The sequence below is a fragment of the Populus trichocarpa genome, chromosome 7, assembly GCF_000002775.5.
Source record: "Populus trichocarpa isolate Nisqually-1 chromosome 7, P.trichocarpa_v4.1, whole genome shotgun sequence".
Classification (NCBI taxonomy): domain Eukaryota; kingdom Viridiplantae; phylum Streptophyta; class Magnoliopsida; order Malpighiales; family Salicaceae; genus Populus; species Populus trichocarpa.
In genome coordinates this window covers 15,297,069-15,315,213 of record NC_037291.2, presented here as the reverse complement: position 1 = coordinate 15,315,213, position 18,145 = coordinate 15,297,069, and the positions used below count along the sequence as shown (strand labels likewise).

Sequence of the window (18,145 nt, the reverse complement as noted above, 5' to 3'; positions counted from 1 at the left end):
TTTTTTTTTTTTTTTTAAAAAAAAATACTGAGTACAGACTTTGTCAATTCTTAGAGTCTCATACAACGATTTAAGCTTTCCAATTCTTTGTCGTATCACAAGAAGAAATAATTACTACTTCCTTACGTAGCAACTGCTAAGGTCCCCATGATTCAACAGCAAGACTTGCTTATATATATGCTTTCACCATTTATTTGTTGAAGACAACAAGAATAACATTCATGTGTATACTTAAGGAATTAACATGGGATCATGGCCAGAATTTAATGTCTATTGATCTATATATATGCATGAAATCATTATCCATGCATCCTCACATGGAGGAAGTTTCTGCTTGTACGCAGCAGATGAATCGCATAGTGTAAATGCAAGCCATCTACCTAATTGCTGTAGGTACGCACGTAAAGGAATTTCAGTAAAGAAAAATTAAAATTAATTAAAACTGAAGAATCCATTAATATAAAGCTTACCTCCCTTCTCTTGAATTACGGCGCAGCTTTATTTTGCATTTAATTATTTCTGCAATTAAAACTCCATTAATTAATTCCTCTCTTGACCCTATAAATACCTCCTTAAAACGTTAAGCCTCTCACCTTCACCCCTCACAACTCTTCAACTTTCTCTCTATTTCCTCTGATCTCTCAACTTGAACAGGGACTCCTTTAGTATCCTTCAAGCGAAAAAATGGCAAACGCAATAAGAAATTGTTTCCTCCTTGCATCGCTAGTCATTGTCTTTGCCCCATCTTTAGCAGGTGCAGCACAATACAATGTCCTAAATTATGGGGCAAAACCAGATGGGAGAACTGACTCAACCAAAGCCTTTCTTGCTGCTTGGACACAGGCTTGTGGCTCTATTAGCCGTTCTACCCTCTATGTCCCACCAGGCAGGTACTTTCTACGAAACGTACAATTCAGTGGTCCTTGCAAGAATAATGCAATCCTCGTAAGAATAGATGGCTCACTTCTGGCTCCCACCGATTATCGGGTTATCGGTAATGCTGCAAACTGGATTTCCTTTCAGCATGTTGATGGAGTTACAGTTTCTGGTGGGATACTTGATGGACATGGTTCTGGTTTGTGGGATTGCAAGCAATCTGGCAAGAATTGCCCAAGTGGTGCCACGGTACGTTCAATATTTTGTGACCACCTTTTTTTTTTTCCCCCTTCTTTTCTATTCTCTATAAGATGCAAAGAGTAATCAAGACTCGAACCTTGAAATGTAATCATCTCCTGCCTATCCTCAACAGAAGCATAGTTGATGGAGTCTAAGAGTACTTAATTTCATCAGTCATAAACATTACCATTCAACTTATTGCCTTCTTGGGACTAGTATGGTCCATGTTCACTTAAGCCCTAATTATTGCAATATGAATTAATAAAGAATATCAAAGGTCAACAACTAATTAAGTCCTAATTATAGCTTTTTGTTTACGAGGTCCAGCTAAAGCCTCAATTACGTTTCAAGTGCAATATTTAAATGCGTTAATCAATGATCATTTTAATTGTAGTTTGTGTGCATGTGCAGACACTAGGCGTTTCCAATTCACAAAACATAGTGATCAGTGGACTGCATTCCCTGAATAGCCAAATGTTCCACATCGTTGTCAATGGCTGCCACAATGTGAGAATTCAAGGGGTTAAGATCACTGCATCCGGGAACAGCCCAAACACGGATGGCATTCATGTACAGCTATCGAGCGGCGTCACAATCTTGAACTCGAAGATCGGAACCGGTGATGATTGTGTCTCGGTCGGTGCCGGAACCACTAACTTGTGGATCGAAAATGTTGTATGTGGTCCTGGCCATGGAATCAGGTACCGCTGAATTAATCAAATAATTAAGCACACCTTCGTATATATATAATACGTGATTTTAAAAAAGTTATCTTTCGCATAAGATAAGATGATGATGTTATATACTATATCTATACATGCGGCTATAAATATGGGACTCAAACGTGGGTGTGTTTGTGTGCGGTTTCTTGCAGCATTGGTAGTCTGGGGAAGGACCTTGTGGAGCCAGGGGTGCAAAATGTGACAGTTAAAACCGTTACATTTATCGGTACTCAAAATGGGTTGAGAATCAAAACTTGGGGGAGACCAAGCAATGGTTTTGTAAGGAATGTTCTTTTCCAGCATGCCGTCATGACCAAAGTTCAAAATCCCATTGTCATCGACCAAAACTACTGTCCTGACAACAAAAATTGTCCTGGTCAATCTTCTGGGGTTAAAATTAGTGGTGTGACGTACCAAGATATCCATGGAACATCAGCAACACAAGTGGCAGTGAAATTTGATTGTAGTAAAAGGTCTCCATGCACTGGTATCAAAATGGAGAATGTGAGGCTAACTTACATGAATCAACCAGCTGGTGCATCTTGCAACAATGCTGATGGAACAGCCTCCGGTTTTATTCAGCCTAGTAGCTGTCTCTAACATGTAAAATGCCAATCCTAGAAGAAAATTATGTCATGCATGCTAGCTATTAGATTAGCTAGGAAGTTTGTTGCTTGAGCATGTGGCGCTTCCGGGTCTTTGAGGTTGCTTTGGAGCCCGGCCTTGCAATTGTTTTTATGTTGAAAATAATCGTCTAAATTTCTCATTATATGAATGAATATTTGAAGAAATTATGTTTCAAGTAACAGTACACCCCAATACTTCTCTCTCTTGGGGCCAAAATTACATTCCTTCAAGTATCACATATGCATACGAATGATTTTGTGTCTATACCATGCTGAATCCCCTAAAGATGATGGTGGTGGTGGATGAGCATCTTCATGATTCGACATACAAGAACTCCAGGAAAACCATCAATAATGCGAATAGACTTGTGATTTTAGATGGGGAAAAAATTTCATAAGGGTCAGTGCTAGCTGTTTTTGGAACCATGAAAAGTAATAAGAGAAGCCGATACTGATTCTGATGAACATTCATTCCGAAAGAGATCAGAGCATGGTCTTTCTGGTTCCAGTGTAATGCAATTGCTGAACATGGAGAGGGCTATGAGAATCCAAATAGACAAAAAGCTTACATCTCTGTCTCTCTCTGTTTTCTTTGCCCGGGCCTATGGCAGTAATCGAGAAACAGAACAAGAGCACAAGAGAAACACTAACATTATAAACTTTCTTAGGAGAAAAAGTGAGATGTCAACAAATAACCATCAGAAAAACACCAAGAAAAAAAAGGAAGCAGAAAGATGCCCAAATTAGAGATCAAATCAGAACAGTCTTGAATCTTGGAAGATTGGTATTTGGTACACCAAGCAAATGACAATCTTATAATCATATGCAGCAGCTTCACATTAGGATTGTTTCTACATTAATTTCACTTGAAATAGTGAATGCCAAATGGATCTTAAAATATAAAACTCTTTCTCAACTAAGTTCACTTCAAATGGTAGAGATGCTGTTCTGGAGTTCTTCAATCCAATCTCCGGCAGCGCCTTGCGGTTTTCTTCAGGGTAATCGATGGTCATGATCTTCTTCACGCCTTTTGCAACTTTGCGCATATTTTCCAAAAACTCAACCTGATGACCTTTTTCTTTCAGCTCTATTTCTATTGCATCCAGTTGCTGACCGATTAGGTTATTAAATCCTTCATGATGTCTACATACAACTTCAACTCCTAAAATTAACAAGAAAACATGGGGTAAAGCAATATGTAGGCTTTCTGTGAGAGAGAGGAACGCAGCTTAAAACAACAAGAAAGAAATTAGGTTTCTCACGAAATAAAATTGCAGCCCTTAACTATAGAGAGAAAACTCTGGGGTGATAAATTTTGAATATTAATAATTCTTTAACATTTTAATCTGTTCCGAAAAAATAACAACTGAATTGTTTGAATAATAGATAAAACCTACATAGTTATGAAACATGAACCAAATAAAATTTGAAAATTTAGTTAAGAAAAAAATTCGAAAATAACAAGGAAAATAAATAAAATTCTGAAATAACATATTTTGTTCTTAATTTGGGTATGATCTTGACTTCGACCAGTGTTAGATAACTTAATTATTCTACAGGGACCTGAGTATGTAGAATATATTGAATTAAAAGTTATTCTTGTTTTTGTAAAAAAATCGTTTGGCTTGTCTAGACTTTTTGTTAGGTTTGGACTTGTCATATGGTCCATGAAAAATCTACTAGACGTTCCACATTAGTTAATATGCATCCTACATCAAATCAGGTGTTTGATGAGTGAATGCTGAGTCTTGGGAGACAGCGTTCCCCAAGGAAGATGTGCATGGATTTAGGGTTGTGCTTCTTGAGCTGATTACTGGGATGGATTTTAGCAAAATAACTGATTCTTCAAAAAGTACTCTTAATGAATGGATTATTCATTTTCTGAATAGTTCTGATCTTTGTGATGCCATCGGTTAAGTCTCTGACAGGGAAAGGATTTGATGCTGAAATCTTTCAGCTGCTGAAAGATGCATGCAATTGTGTTGATACCATTCCAGATCAAAGATCAACAATGCTACAAGTTTACTTCTTGTTGTACCCCTTGTTTTTTTTAGGAATGGCTTATACTCCCAAAGTAAAGTCCAAGATTGTTATTAAACATTCACATCCTTTTAATGGATGGATTGCTGACGCTGACGATTTTAGCCAAATGAAAAAAACACATTTACTTTTCAGAAATTGATGTGAAATACCATCACAATGACAAGACAGAGCAGCTCAGACTTGCAGTACATGAGCCCATGACAGGTCCTTGCAGATTCAAATGGATATAATGGTTAAAGGCAAATGCCAGCGGGTTGCTGAAGATCAGACTCCCTAATATGGGGCTCAAGGGCTAGTTTCCTGTTGGATTTGAAAGCTGTACATCTTTAACAGGCTTGGACCTTTCAGGCAATGAGCTTCACGGACAGATTCCATCTGGCATCACGGAAAGGCTACCGTATATACATCGTGATCAATCCTTTAACAATTTCTCCGGTGAAATCCCATCAAGCATTAGCAATTGCAGTTATCTATCTCTCCTAAAGCTCGATCATAACCAACTAGTAGGTCATATCCCACCACAAATTGCCCTGCTTGGTCTGCTCAAGATCTTTAATGTTTCCAACAATCTACTGTCAGGTCCAGTGCCAAACTTTGTGAATGGCACTGTTTCAACTAACAGCTTTGCGAGTAACGAATAACTTTGTGGAGAGCTATTAACAAGTTGCTCAATTAATGACGAAAAGAGTGTCAACAGGAAGTTTAAAGATTCATTCAAAAGCGGGTTTATGATTGGTTATGTCTTTTGGATGACTTCAACTATTGTTGTTTTCACTTCCTATTGCGTACCCTGGATGTATGTAGGGAAGAGAAATAACAAAATCACAGTAGCAGAAATGATATCTTCGATGATTCCAAAGAAGCAGAGGAGAGCTGAAGAACGTCAAGAATGCAGGAACCCAACTGCAGAACTTCTGCTGGGAAAAACAGAACAGGTGCTTTCTCCGTCACAGTCTGTGCATGTATATACTGTTTTTGTTTGTGTATGAACAGAACAAGCCTCCATGTTGATGCTACGCATGTCTAAATCAGCCTGATCTTGTTTTTTATTTCAGATTCCGTCAATTTTCGATCAGGCTTATGATGGAGAAGGACGGAGGATATTGTTTCATTTGGTACAGTTGTTAAGATTTTGTATGCTGTAATTGTTTATTTCTTTATCATCCTTTGCCACAACTATTATATAAGAAGCTGAATCCATGGATTAGAGTAAAATCTAGGCATAGTCCTGATGTCCTATCTGGTTCGGATTTTATTTAGATGCATACTATAGCACTAATCAAACTTAGATGAATATATCCACAGATTTCTGTGTTGGAGAAAGTTGTCACAAGAATGAATTTCAGAGATCTCAGCAAAGCAACCGAAAATTTTAGCCAAAGCACCATCATTGGGTAGGGACTAATGGGAACCATGTACAAGGCTACCCTTCCTAATGGTTGGTTCGTTGCGGAGAAGAGAATGCATGATTCTCGACACTTTGAGGAACATATGGTATCAGAATTGAAAACATTGGGCAGATTGAGACATAATAACTTGCTGCCACTGCTAGGATTCTGCATAGAATCAAAGGAAAGGCTTCTGGTGTACAAGTATATATCAAATGGAAAACTTTTCGATTGGCTGCATTCTGTGGAAGCCCAGAAGAAGATTCTGGAATGGCCTTTGACGGTGAAAATAGCAGTTGGTGTAGCAAGAGGCCTGGCATGGCTCCACCATGGCTACAATGCCCGCGTGGTGCATCTCAACATAAATTCAAGGAGTATTTTACTTGATAGGAATTTTGAACCCAAGTTATCAAATTTCGGAGAAGCGATGCTCAGGATTTCGACTAAGAGTTCACGTGTGAATAGTGATTTTTGGGAGATGGCATTTGTTAAGGAAGATGTGCATGGATATGGAGTTAGGGAAAGCGAGTAGTGAAAGTTGTGCGTGACTGACCAGCCTGCTGTTGAATATCTTCGGGCAACATTTTCAGGTTATGTTTTCAGGCCCCTGTGGATCTACATGTTCTGAAATCTGAACTCAAAATGTATTATGTGCCATGGGCCCATGGCTGTAAAAAGCATGCTGTTTTCAAGTCCATGGGCTGATATTACTATGATCAGGCCATTTGTTTTCGGGCCCACTGGCCATGTATGTACCCAAAGAGAAAAAGGCCTATGCCTGTTTAACTTACAGCCCACTGGACATTTGCTGATCTTTCCTCGTTCATTTGTGTTTATGCATTAAGAATCTTAATTATGCTTATGTAATAAATGAATGCTTTGGTGATGTAATTAATTAGTCTTTGGAAATTTAGCCTCACATGTAAGTGGATATGCTCCCTATGTCGACGCGATTTCAATTCCCATGTAAGCATTAATGTGGATTTAGTTGACCCAGAAGGATTTTAATAAAAATTAGTTCGAAAATATTAATTATTACGTTATTAAATTTTATTTTTCATAATCAGAGTTACTACCCAGCCCAACCGTCCAGCAAGAATTGAAATATACAGTAGTCGAGTGCTGTAAATAATTGGCTTGGCCTTGTTGGAAACTTGCAAGAGAGCAACAGGGAAAGCATATTAATCAGCCAAAAGAGTACGGCAAGTGATATGGGTGGTGAAGAAGCGAGCAAGAAGCAGGGGATACTCGAGGACTATGTCACTGGTTTTCCAAAAGAATCAGACGTACGTGACAGCTAGCACCATCAAACTCACAGTACCAGAAATTAAGAAAGTAGCTAGCGACAACGCTGTTTTGGTTAAGAATCTCTGCTTATCTTGTTATCCCCACAAGCGCAGTGGCATGAGAAATTTGCCAATTACTCATGATCCTGATTTGAAGTACCCCTTTCTTACTACAGCACTGGAATTCCTGGCAAGTCCTCGTAGACTTAGAAGTCCATTTCTGCTTCTTGTTTCGACATTAGTCAGTTAATTGGTGCATTTGCTTCTACAGGGATGACTTCTTATATTTTGGTTTCTAAGAAATTTGTTCTCCGAAGAAAGGCGAAGGCTTCTACATTTCAGTGGCACCTGGGGCAGTTGGTCAGCTTGATGGGGGGTTGCTCGGCTATGTTGTTGGAGGTGCTGGAAGTGAAGAAAAGGTGGGAATGACATGCTGACTTGGTTACAAATTTCTCATTATTTTATGATGATAAACTAGGTTGAACTATTGAAGATCGAATTTGAGTTTGACGACACTTTCAATTGTCGAAGACCAAATTTGAGACTACGTAAACCCTTTTGGCTATAAAATTTATCTTTAAACAAAAGAAATTCATAAAATTGAGTCATAACCTTCAATCAATGTTGTGTATGGTCTTTACCCTAACATAAAAGAAGAGCACCAGGCGCTGGATCCCAACGCTAGCTTGATTATTGGGGAGCCCCACCTCGCAAGCTCGACAAGATTTTAGGATGACAGTGTTGAAATCATGGTGAGTATTTTGATTTTGTATTTTAAAAGTATTTTTAATTTTTTTAATTTTAAATTAATATTTTTTGATATTTTTTAATATTTTAATATATTGATATTAAAAATAATTTTTTTTAAAAAAATATTATTTTAATATATTTTTAAATAAAAATATTTTAAAAAAACTGTCACAATATTTTAAAAACCCCGTACTCTTTGTTTGCTTGCTGAAAAGATGAAGAAAAAGGGAAGAACAGTGTTTAGTTAAAGAATTGAATATAAAGATAAAATCTAAATTTATTTTTAAAGTAGTTCTGAACTGTGGCTTAAATTTGTGTGGTCATTGAGCTACCGCAATATCATACACACCTGCATGAATCATGCCAAGAAAGAAGAAGCAAAATGTGGTTTATGCATCCAGCAATATACACGTGGCTTAAGTTTGGAGTCAATTTCTGGCCCTCACATTATTGCTTTTATGTACCCTTTCATACGCAACATGCATGGATTCTACTCGCCCATCATTTTAAGTCTTTATTTCTACTATTTTCTATCTAAATTCTAAACCATGGACTGACATGAAGAAGAAGATACGCAATCAAATCTTATCTCTTCATTCTTCCCATTTTTATTTAAGCTCAGTAATTATTTATTTTTATGTGGAAGTATTGGGAAAATAAATTCTTTTAAATAATCGATTAGTTTAGCTCTGCAGTACTTTTATATAATAATATGAATTATTTATCTTATTTAATTAAGAATCAATATGTTATTTGGTTAAGTTATAATTATTTAGTGTGTGTAACTGTGTGTATATCTTTGATGGTGGTGGTCCATTCCTCTACTGTTTTTTTTTTGTTCCTTGAACAATTTCCCTCCCTTCAATCCCTTATAAATAATGGGTTTTGCCTTTTGAAATCTCAAACATCCACAATCTACCATTTTGTTTTGGTTTTAGTAGAGCAGAAGAGGAAAAGATAAGGGAGAGTTATGGCAAGTAGTGGCGAAGAAGTGAGCAACAAGCAGGTCATATTGAAGGGCTACGTCACTGGATTTCCAAAAGAATCAGACATGTACGTGAAAACAAGTCCCACAAAACTCAAACTACCAGAAGATGAAAGTAGCAATAATGCTGTGTTGGTTAAGAATCTCTACTTGTCTTGTGACCCTTACATGCGTGGTCGCATGGCAAATCGTCCAGTTGATGACCCCGACTTCTCTCCCTTCACTCTTGACTCTGTATGTTCCCTCTCTCTCTCTATATATTTGAACTGCAAGAAACACCAATATATATATGCTGTTTCTTTTTGTTTATTATTACACAGCAATTCATTTGATTGTTTTTTATTTGTGGGACAAGGAAAGTGGAAGATTTTAGTCGGATGTTGATTGTAATTATGGGATTTGTTTAACAAAGAAATGATTAAGAAAGCAATTAAAAAAGCAATCATGCTTTTTAAATATGTTTTGTACTTGAAGACCAATGGGATGTCTATTAGTTAATTAGAAAAAGGGTTTCTTTTGCTATTAATTTAAATATGTTTTGGAATTCAAGACCAAATGGCTGCTTATGTTAGTGTATGAAGATGTGGGATAGTTCCAAAATTGCTTTGTGATTTCTCTTTTTTTTTTAATTGAACAGCCAATAGATGGACATGGGGTGTCTGAAATTGTTGATTCTAGGCACCCTGGCTTCAAGAAAGGTGACTTGGTTTGGGGGAGGAAAATGGGGTGGGAAGAGTACAGTTTAATAAAAGAACCTGAGAAACTCTTCAGAATTCACAATACTGATGTACCCCTTTCCTACTATACTGGAATTCTTGGTAAGTTGTTTGCCTTCTTGATGTAAGTTCTGTTCATTATGAGAGGAACAATTGTTTGGTCAATTGGATTTCACAATTGACAGCAAGCAAGTTGCAATGCCTTAGAGTTCTGCAGCAACAAGGCCAATCTTGTTAGTCTTAAAAGAATGCATTCGGGTGTTTCGATTTTTGTCTGCTTTTCTTGTGTTAATGTTGTTTTGCTTGTTTTAATTATTGAGCCAAATCCTGTAAATGAATTTTCCTTTACAGGCATGCCTGGTATGACTGCTTATTTTGGTTTCTATCAAGTTTGTTCTCCAAAGAAAGGGGAGCGCGTCTACATTTCAGCAGCATCTGGTGCTGTTGGTCAGCTTGTTGGCCAGTTTGCAAAGTTGATGGGTTGCTATGTTGTTGGAAGTGCTGGAAGTAAAGAAAAGGTGAGGCAGCTTAGAACCTTATTCTACTTGGTGGCTTCTTTCTACTCTATTTTACTTGTACTCGTCCAAGAATCTTGTTCATTAAAATTCATAAAAATCATAGAGCACGATCATCCTTTTCTGGGTGGTAACTTATCAGCTTTACAATTTTTATGTCACCCTTTTCTTGTCTTTCTTCTTCAATTGGAGGGAGTTGATTGAATGATTTCATCTTGAACATATTAGCTGATTAGATTTTGATCTACTTTTATGGTATACAAGGTTGAACTACTGAAAAGCAAGTTTGGTTTTGATGATGCTTTCAATTATAAAGAGGAGCATGACTTGGTTGCGGCTTTGAAAAGGTCAGTCTTTGTAATTGCATTGGGGAATTTTACAGCAAGCTTCAATTAATGTTAAGGTCAGTCTTTGGACATTTAGCTGTGCATGGGAGTCAAAGTTGGCGGCCAGTAGTGGTTTCAAGGGTTTCTGTTCACACAGCACATTAAATGTGGTAATTAAATTTAGAATGTCTTATCTCTTGAGTCAAGGTTTGCAGCCGTTGATTTTGCTTGATATGCAGTCTCATAATAGATTTTTTTTTTTTTTTTGTGACACTTCATTCCATGGAAAACCCTTTTGATAATTTTGCATGCCCTATTGGTTTAGATACCCACTTGATCTGTGGTTACTCTTTATAGATTAGCAAGCGTTGAAACTTTAGGTGTACTTCACAGAAGGCATTTTTCATGCTTAACCACCATTCAACCAATGATTTCACTACGCTTTAATATTCACAGAGTAATTTGCATCACTTGCCAGATATAAAATTTAGCAGAAACTGAAAATTGTCACCCAGTAAGCAATGCTATAGCTAGCGGGAGATTCAAAATGCCCCTTTATGGTTTGAGTTTTGTTTGTGTCATCAGGTACTTCCCTGAAGGCATTGACATTTACTTTGAGAATGTTGGGGGTAAAATGCTTGACGCAGTCCTTCTTAACATGAGATTCCATGGTCGCATTGCTGCTTGTGGAATGATCTCTCAATACAATCTTCAGCAACCTGAAGGCCTTCAAAACTTAACGACTGTTGTTTTTAAGCGAATCCGTTTGGAAGGGTTTATAATATTCGATTACTTTGACCAGTATCCCAAGTTCCTGGATTTTGTGCTGCCTTATATCAGGGAAGGGAAGATTGTTTATGTGGAAGACATAACTGAAGGTCTCGAGCATGGTCCTTCTGCTTTGGTTGGCCTTTTCAGTGGCCGAAACGTTGGAAAGCAAGTAGTGAAGGTTACAAATGAGTGATCAGCCTGCTTTAGTATATTCTGTCAATCTGAATAGAATATCAGAGATGTCTGAATAAGGCTATGGATTTTTGTCATCCATGATGCTGCAGTTATATGGTTGTAAACTTATTTTGTCATCTCTAATAAAATTCAACCAGTGGGATGCTGTCTATTCCAGTCTGTACAGTTCTCTTACTTTCATATATATAGTCTCCATGCCTTAAATTTCTTGGGAGCTCAGCTCTCAACCGAGCAAAAACCATAGAACGCGTGCTGTTGTGGCTAGTTCACAATCCTATTTTTATTTGACACGTTACATGGCTTGCATATTCCATTTTAAGTGCTAGCAAAAAATCTATACCAAGAGAAGTACTGATACAAAGGCCGACATCTGTCTTTCTTGGACTAGTCCTGCACTAGCACTATATCCATAGTCAAGCAAAACAAAAGCACATGTGCTGATTCTCAACTTCAAATCTCACCAAGAAGCTATATGTGGCTTAAATTCACTAGGAATCAAGAAAAAATGGAAACCATAGTGCCATAACAATGTGGTTACCGCCCAAATCTGACCAGAAGTAAATTGCTAGATACTATAAATAGGACTTACAATCGACACTTACATCATCAGCAGCGTAAACTCTGATAATATATAACTAGGTCTTCGGGCATCTTGCAAGTTGGAAGCTAAAACATCAGCAATATGGCAAGTGATATCAGAGGTGAAGTGAGCAATAAGCAAGTGGTACTCAAGAACTATGCCTGTGGTTTTCCAAAAGAATCAGATTTCGAAGTGACAACCACAACAATAAAACTCAAAGTACCAGAAGATAGTAAAAATGCTGTTTTGCTAAAGACCCTATACCTTTCTTGTGATCCTTACCTCCGTGGTCGCATGAGATACACGCCGGTTACCGATCCTGACTTCTGTTCCTACACCCTTGGCTCAGTATGCGAACTCACTCTTTTTTTTTTCTTTCTCCAATAAAAGCATCACAATGAATCAAATTGTGGACTGGCTTGATTATATTGATTGTGCGTGCTTTTCTAATTTTTTCTGTTTTGTTGAAATTGAACAGCCAATATCTGGATTTGCAGTAGCTACAGTGGTTGATTCGGGGCACCCTGACTTCAAGAAAGGTGATCTTGTTTGGGGGAGGAGAGTAGGCTGGGAAGAGTATAGTTTAGTTACCACACCTGAATGCCTCACCAAAATCCTCCATATTGATGTACCCCTTTCCTACTATACTGGAATTCTTGGTAAGTTCTCTTACTTTTTGTTGTAAATCTTAATTATGCAGCTGCTTGTTATGAATTTCAATGAGCTACAACTCGTGTGTGAATGTACTTTAACAGGCATGCCTGGAATCACTGCTTATTTTGGTTTCTTTGAAATTTGTTCTCCCAAGAAAGGGGAAAGCGTCTACGTTTCAGCGGCATCTGGTGCAGTTGGTCAGCTTGTGGGGCAGATTGCTAAGTTGATGGGTTGCTATGTTGTTGGAAGTGCTGGTAGTAAAGAAAAGGTGGGAAAACCTCGGTTACTCTTTTCATTATTTCACTTGACATGCTTTTATCCTCTGGCTTCTTACTTCACTAGCTACAATTTGCGTGAGGACGTTGTTAATCAGATTAGTCCATCCTAGACATGTGAATTTGATCGCATTTTGTTTTGCTTTCATGGCATTATAGGTTGAACTGTTGAAGAGCAAATTTGGGTTTGATGGTGCTTTCAACTATAAAGAGGAACATGACTTGGATGCTGCCTTAAAAAGGTCAGTCCATATAAAGAGAGATTCACAAATCACTTTTATGAATCCAGAATCCATGGAAGTCATCCAGATTTACGGTTTTGTATATGAAACTTGATATTGAGAAAACATCCCTTATATATGATTTGAGGTTTGTTTCCATTACTAGGTACTTCCCCGAAGGCATCGACATTTACTTTGAGAATGTTGGGGGGAAAATGCTTGATGCTGTGCTTCTAAACATGAGATTGCGCGGCCGCATTGCTGCTTGTGGAATGATCTCGCAGTACAATCTTCATCAACCTGAAACCATTCAAAACTTGACGAATATTGTTTATAAGCGGATTCGAATACAAGGGTTTGTGGTTATGGATTACTTTGACCAGTACTCCAAGTTCTTGGATTTTATTCTGCCTTGTATCAGAGAAGGGAAGATTGTTTATGTGGAAGACATAGCTGAAGGACTCGAGAGTGGCCCTGCTGCTTTGATCGGCCTTTTTAGCGGCCGCAACATCGGAAAGCAAGTAGTGAAGGTTACTGATGAGTGATCAGTATTCTTCAGCATACCTTAGCATTATTTTTGAGTGATATTAAAGCAGTTTAATATTATAGCCCTATTTTTAGCAGCCTACCTTGATCTTCATCAGAATGTTTAGACATATTATAGAGATGTAAAATGTAGATGGGAACTAAATTTATAGGAAAATAATTGATTTTAAGAAAATATAGATAAACTAATAAGGGGTAAACAAAAATGATATTATGGTTGATGTTTAGTTCTTTGAATTTATGTAAACCCGCATTTTAGGTATGACAATAAGAGAGATGGCTTACATATCTTGTTAACCTCTCTTTCATGCATGATCATAGACAATATCAGTTGAAGATTTTCGATTATAATGCCATGAACAACTACTTTTTCTCTTATGCTTGAAAACGATGACGATTAACATAGCATTGTTTGCAATTTACCAAAATATTGTTGAAGTTACACTATGAGTTGTTGGTGGTTAATGACTATTATCATGATTCCTTGGATCCTGTATTGTCTTACATAAGAGAGAAGGGAAGATAAAGTAGGAGGAGGACATTGATGAAGGACGATAGAGTGGCCCTGCAGCTCTGGTAGGTATGCGTTTTCTGTGGTCTTTAACAGTGTAAGGACATGTGATGGGACCCATTAACATGTATAATCTTAAGTTCTCAAAAATAAATATAAAGGTGATGGGACTCTAAAATGGAAATTGAACCACACAATATTTTTTTAAAAAACTTTTCTAAGCAAAGTTATTCCAAAAATGCAAAAATTAACTTCATTAATTTCGAAGTAGTGATTTTTACGAATATTCTGTATAATTGGTTTAATTTGCGTATCACTGCTCCTACATGGCCCACCAACCCATCCGCCTTCACTACTTTACCAAGAAAGATAAACCAACAGTTGTAACTTAAAGCTTCCAGAGAGTTTGGAGAGCGTGCCTGAGCTCAACAATGGCAGGTAGAGGTGAAACAGTGAGCAACAAGCATGTGTTATTCAAGAACTATGTGTCTGGTTTCCCCAAAGAATCAGACATGTATGTTGCCACTACTACCACTGAACTCAAAGTACCAGATGGTTGTAATAATGGGGTTCTTGTTAAGAATCTCTATCTTTCTTGTGACCCGTATATGATAATTTTGATGAAGAAGTCCATAGACCAAAGGACTTTCACTTCGTATACCCCAGGCTCTGTAAGCCCTTTTCTTATCTCTCGTTTTTGTTTCGTTTTTTGCTTTTGTTTTCTGTTTGGGTGCTGAGAATTGGAAAGAAAATGTGTTTAGGAAAGTAAAGTTTTTGGCTTTATGGGTTAGGACAAGTGGGAATTGTGGAGGGTTTTGTTTAATGTTCCTTTCGAGTGATAAGAGGATGAAATTGATACCATTGTTGTGATTTTTGTTGAAAGCTTATAGCCTTTACTGAAAGACTATTGATTCCTGTTGACAATTTAGGACTTAAACAGTTGATCAATGGAATTAAACTTAACAATCTATCAAGCCCGTGGACTATAGTTTTTTCCTAGTTCTTTAGTCAATATGTTGTGGATTTCTAAGGAAGAATGTCTATTGAAAATTGTGTCCCTTAATTTACCAATCTTGCTGTCATTGCCTACTTATTAGAACTGGAAAAGAAAGACGGGGACTAGTTGCATGGGAATATTTCTGTTGCAAAGCATTGGAGAGACGTATACCTAAATGGAAATGAACTCATTGATATTTTATCTCTAAGAATTTTGAAAATTAGACAGATGATTGGAAATAAACCTCCTGTAAATTTATCTTAACTTGCATTTTTGAAATTGCTGGTTTGTATATGGTTAGTGTGTACTAAATTTGCATTTTGTAATTTGTGTGGTGGAAACTTGCCAGCCATTACGTGGGTATGGAGTGGCGAAAGTGTTGGATTCTAGGCACCCGGGCTTTAAAGAAGGCGACTTTGTTTGGGGGACAGTAGGCTGGGAAGAGTACAGCCTTATCACTTCATTCCAACCCTTCTTTAAAATTCAGGATACTGATGTGCCCCTTTCATACTATACAGGAATTCTTGGTAAGTCATAGAAGGTTCTGGTATGTGTAAACTATCATCGATTAGATGCATTACAAGAACTTTTGGCCATTACAAACAGAAAATCCCCCATACCATATGAAAGATGTAATTTTTATCATTGTCATTCCCTGTTATCATTAGAATGTCACTCATTCACCCTGTAAGTTTTTTTTTTTTTTTTGCCCACAGCATCATAACTAGGCAATTAAACTTGAATGTTGTATATTTACCAATTCCTAGAAGTTTGCTATTATGTTGCTATAGTTCCTACAACTGAATTGTCTTAGGAGTTAAACAAAATGAACTGAATGTGGTTCCTGGGATCCAAAACTGACTCCAATGCAAGACATTGTTTATTATATTCATTTCTTGTTATTAGGATAGCCTCACTTTCATGTATGATGTTCCAAGTGTGTTTGTGGTCAATCTTGCAGTGAGATAATTATAACTCCGTGCCGCAAAGAGAAGGAAAAATTGCATCTAATAAAATTTGTGCATTGTTGCATAAAAATTCTGCATTTGTTTCCAAGAATTTCATGTTGCTCTGTTTCTTAGTTTTTCTGTCCTTTCAAATTTTTATCAGGTATGACTGGAATGACTGCTTATGCTGGTTTCTATGAGGTTTGTTCTCCAAAGAGAGGAAATTATGTTTTCATTTCAACTCATTGTATGTGCATTTGCTTTTACAGGCATGCCTGGTATGACTGCTTATTTTGGTTTCTATCAAGTTTGTTCTCCAAAGAAAGGGGAGCACGTCTACATTTCAGCAGCTTCTGGTGCTGTTGGTCAGCTTGTTGGGCAATTTGCAAAGTTAATGGGTTGTTATGTTGTTGGAAGTGCCGGAAGTAAAGAAAAGGTGAGCCAGCATTCACTGTTAATACTTTTGGTTTTAGGTCATTCCTGGTAATCATTGAATCTGGGAAATAATTTTTACTTACAAAGAACTTTATCTTGTACTTCCCAATTTTCCATCTATTAATGGGCCTACAGCTCATGTTCTGTAATTTTTGAGCACCATACAGTGCATGATTCTTTCCTATGAGGGAGCACAAACATAAGGCATAGTGTCTTCATGAAATTTCATCCATTGACATCACATTGAAGAGTTTGACAACATCGTTGGATCTTGCTTTTCGTTTCTTGAATGTTAGTTGTGACCCCCTCCATTGGTTGGGTGAATGACCCTGAGATATACAGTATCTTTTTCTCTTCTCATGTTTAACCAGGTTGATTTATTGAAGAACAAATTTGGGTTTGACGAAGCTTTTAATTACAAAGAGGAGCCTGACTTAAATGCTGCTCTGGGAAGGTCAGTATATGTAAATGTTATTGCATTAAGCCAACTCACTGATATACTTCATTTTTTTCAAGTCATCTTTTGCCATCCCATGGAGATTATAGTTCTCCCAAATTTCACCAGCATGAAATGGCCATCTAAAACCATTTATCACAAAATTGTTGTAGAGAGCATATTATTTGGGGAGGGGAGGGGAGGGGAGGGGGAAGGAATGGAGTGATAAACATCGCATTAGCTGTGGCAATATTATTTCAAGCATTGATGGTAACTGGCCTCCAACTGTTACAGATACTTCCCTGAAGGCATTGACATATATTTTGAAAATGTTGGGGGCAAGATGCTTGACGCCGTGCTTCCAAACATGAGATTTCGTGGCCGCATTGCGGTATGTGGAATGATCTCCCAATACAATCTTGACAAACCTGAAGGTGTATTTAATTTAATGACTGTCGTTTACAAGCGGGTACGCATAGAAGGATTTGTGGTTACAGATTATTATGATCAATATCCCAAGTTCCTAGACTTTGTATTGCCTTGCATAAGAGAGGGAAAGATAAAGTACATGGAAGACATTTCTGAAGGACTCGAGAATGGCCCTGCAGCACTGGTAGGCCTTTTCAGTGGACAAAATGTTGGGAAAAAGCTGGTTGTAGTTGCTCGTGAGTGACTGTAGCCCATTGTATCTTTTTCTTTGTTTCTAGCTTGGGACAATGGCTGTTACCATTTTAAAAGTCGAAGGTGGTTGTGCACGCATTTTTTCTGTGTAATGGCTGTGTTAATAATTCAAGCCTGGACAAATTTGGTTTAATGATTTATCCTTCTCTAAGTGTGGTTCCGACTGCTATACTTATAATATTCATTCTCTCCTGCTTCAAAGCCATAGATTTTTCATGTAGAAAGATTTATTTTCGTGTTGAAGAAACGATGAAAAAGCTTCTCCCTGCAGTAAATACTGTCACATGTATGGTGCTGAAAAAGGAAAAAAAAAACACCTCTGAACCCTCCTTTTTGTGGCCCCTGTGATTTAATCTCTTCTGTAAGATGGCATTTTGGGGTCTGGGTCGTTATTGTTGAACTTTTTTTGGTTGTTTTTGTTGC

General features: G+C 37.4%; 5 protein-coding genes across 5 annotated transcripts; all 5 read left to right on the top strand.

Moving 5' to 3' along the window:
• The first annotated feature begins 573 nt into the window (after positions 1–573).
• Positions 574–2,640, top strand: LOC7469535 (polygalacturonase). Its single transcript, XM_002309682.3, has 3 exons — positions 574–1,125; positions 1,528–1,817; positions 1,991–2,640. Exons 1-3 carry the CDS (start codon positions 685–687, stop codon positions 2,436–2,438), a joined length of 1,179 nt encoding a protein of 392 aa, XP_002309718.2. The 5' UTR covers positions 574–684; the 3' UTR covers positions 2,439–2,640.
• Positions 2,641–5,813: 3,173 nt separating this feature from the next.
• On the top strand, positions 5,814–6,711 carry LOC127905523 (probably inactive leucine-rich repeat receptor-like protein kinase At5g48380). Its single transcript, XM_052454366.1, has one exon. The coding sequence runs from the start codon at positions 5,912–5,914 to the stop codon at positions 6,425–6,427; it is 516 nt and encodes a 171-aa protein (XP_052310326.1). The 5' UTR covers positions 5,814–5,911; the 3' UTR covers positions 6,428–6,711.
• A 1,854-nt stretch (positions 6,712–8,565) lies between these two features.
• LOC7459928 (2-alkenal reductase (NADP(+)-dependent)) lies at positions 8,566–11,590 on the top strand. The gene is made up of 5 exons (XM_002309684.4): positions 8,566–9,150; positions 9,554–9,734; positions 9,984–10,150; positions 10,412–10,494; positions 11,059–11,590. The coding sequence occupies exons 1-5, from the start codon at positions 8,902–8,904 to the stop codon at positions 11,435–11,437; spliced, it is 1,059 nt and encodes a 352-aa protein (XP_002309720.1). The 5' UTR covers positions 8,566–8,901; the 3' UTR covers positions 11,438–11,590.
• A 296-nt stretch (positions 11,591–11,886) lies between these two features.
• LOC7459929 (NADPH-dependent oxidoreductase 2-alkenal reductase) lies at positions 11,887–14,091 on the top strand. The gene is made up of 5 exons (XM_002309685.3): positions 11,887–12,367; positions 12,498–12,678; positions 12,775–12,941; positions 13,108–13,190; positions 13,336–14,091. Exons 1-5 carry the CDS (start codon positions 12,122–12,124, stop codon positions 13,712–13,714), a joined length of 1,056 nt encoding a protein of 351 aa, XP_002309721.1. The 5' UTR covers positions 11,887–12,121; the 3' UTR covers positions 13,715–14,091.
• A 326-nt stretch (positions 14,092–14,417) lies between these two features.
• Positions 14,418–17,873, top strand: LOC7459930 (2-alkenal reductase (NADP(+)-dependent)). Its single transcript, XM_002309686.4, has 5 exons — positions 14,418–14,897; positions 15,573–15,750; positions 16,440–16,606; positions 16,977–17,059; positions 17,336–17,873. The coding sequence occupies exons 1-5, from the start codon at positions 14,658–14,660 to the stop codon at positions 17,712–17,714; spliced, it is 1,047 nt and encodes a 348-aa protein (XP_002309722.1). The 5' UTR covers positions 14,418–14,657; the 3' UTR covers positions 17,715–17,873.
• The last annotated feature ends 272 nt before the right edge of the window (positions 17,874–18,145 follow it).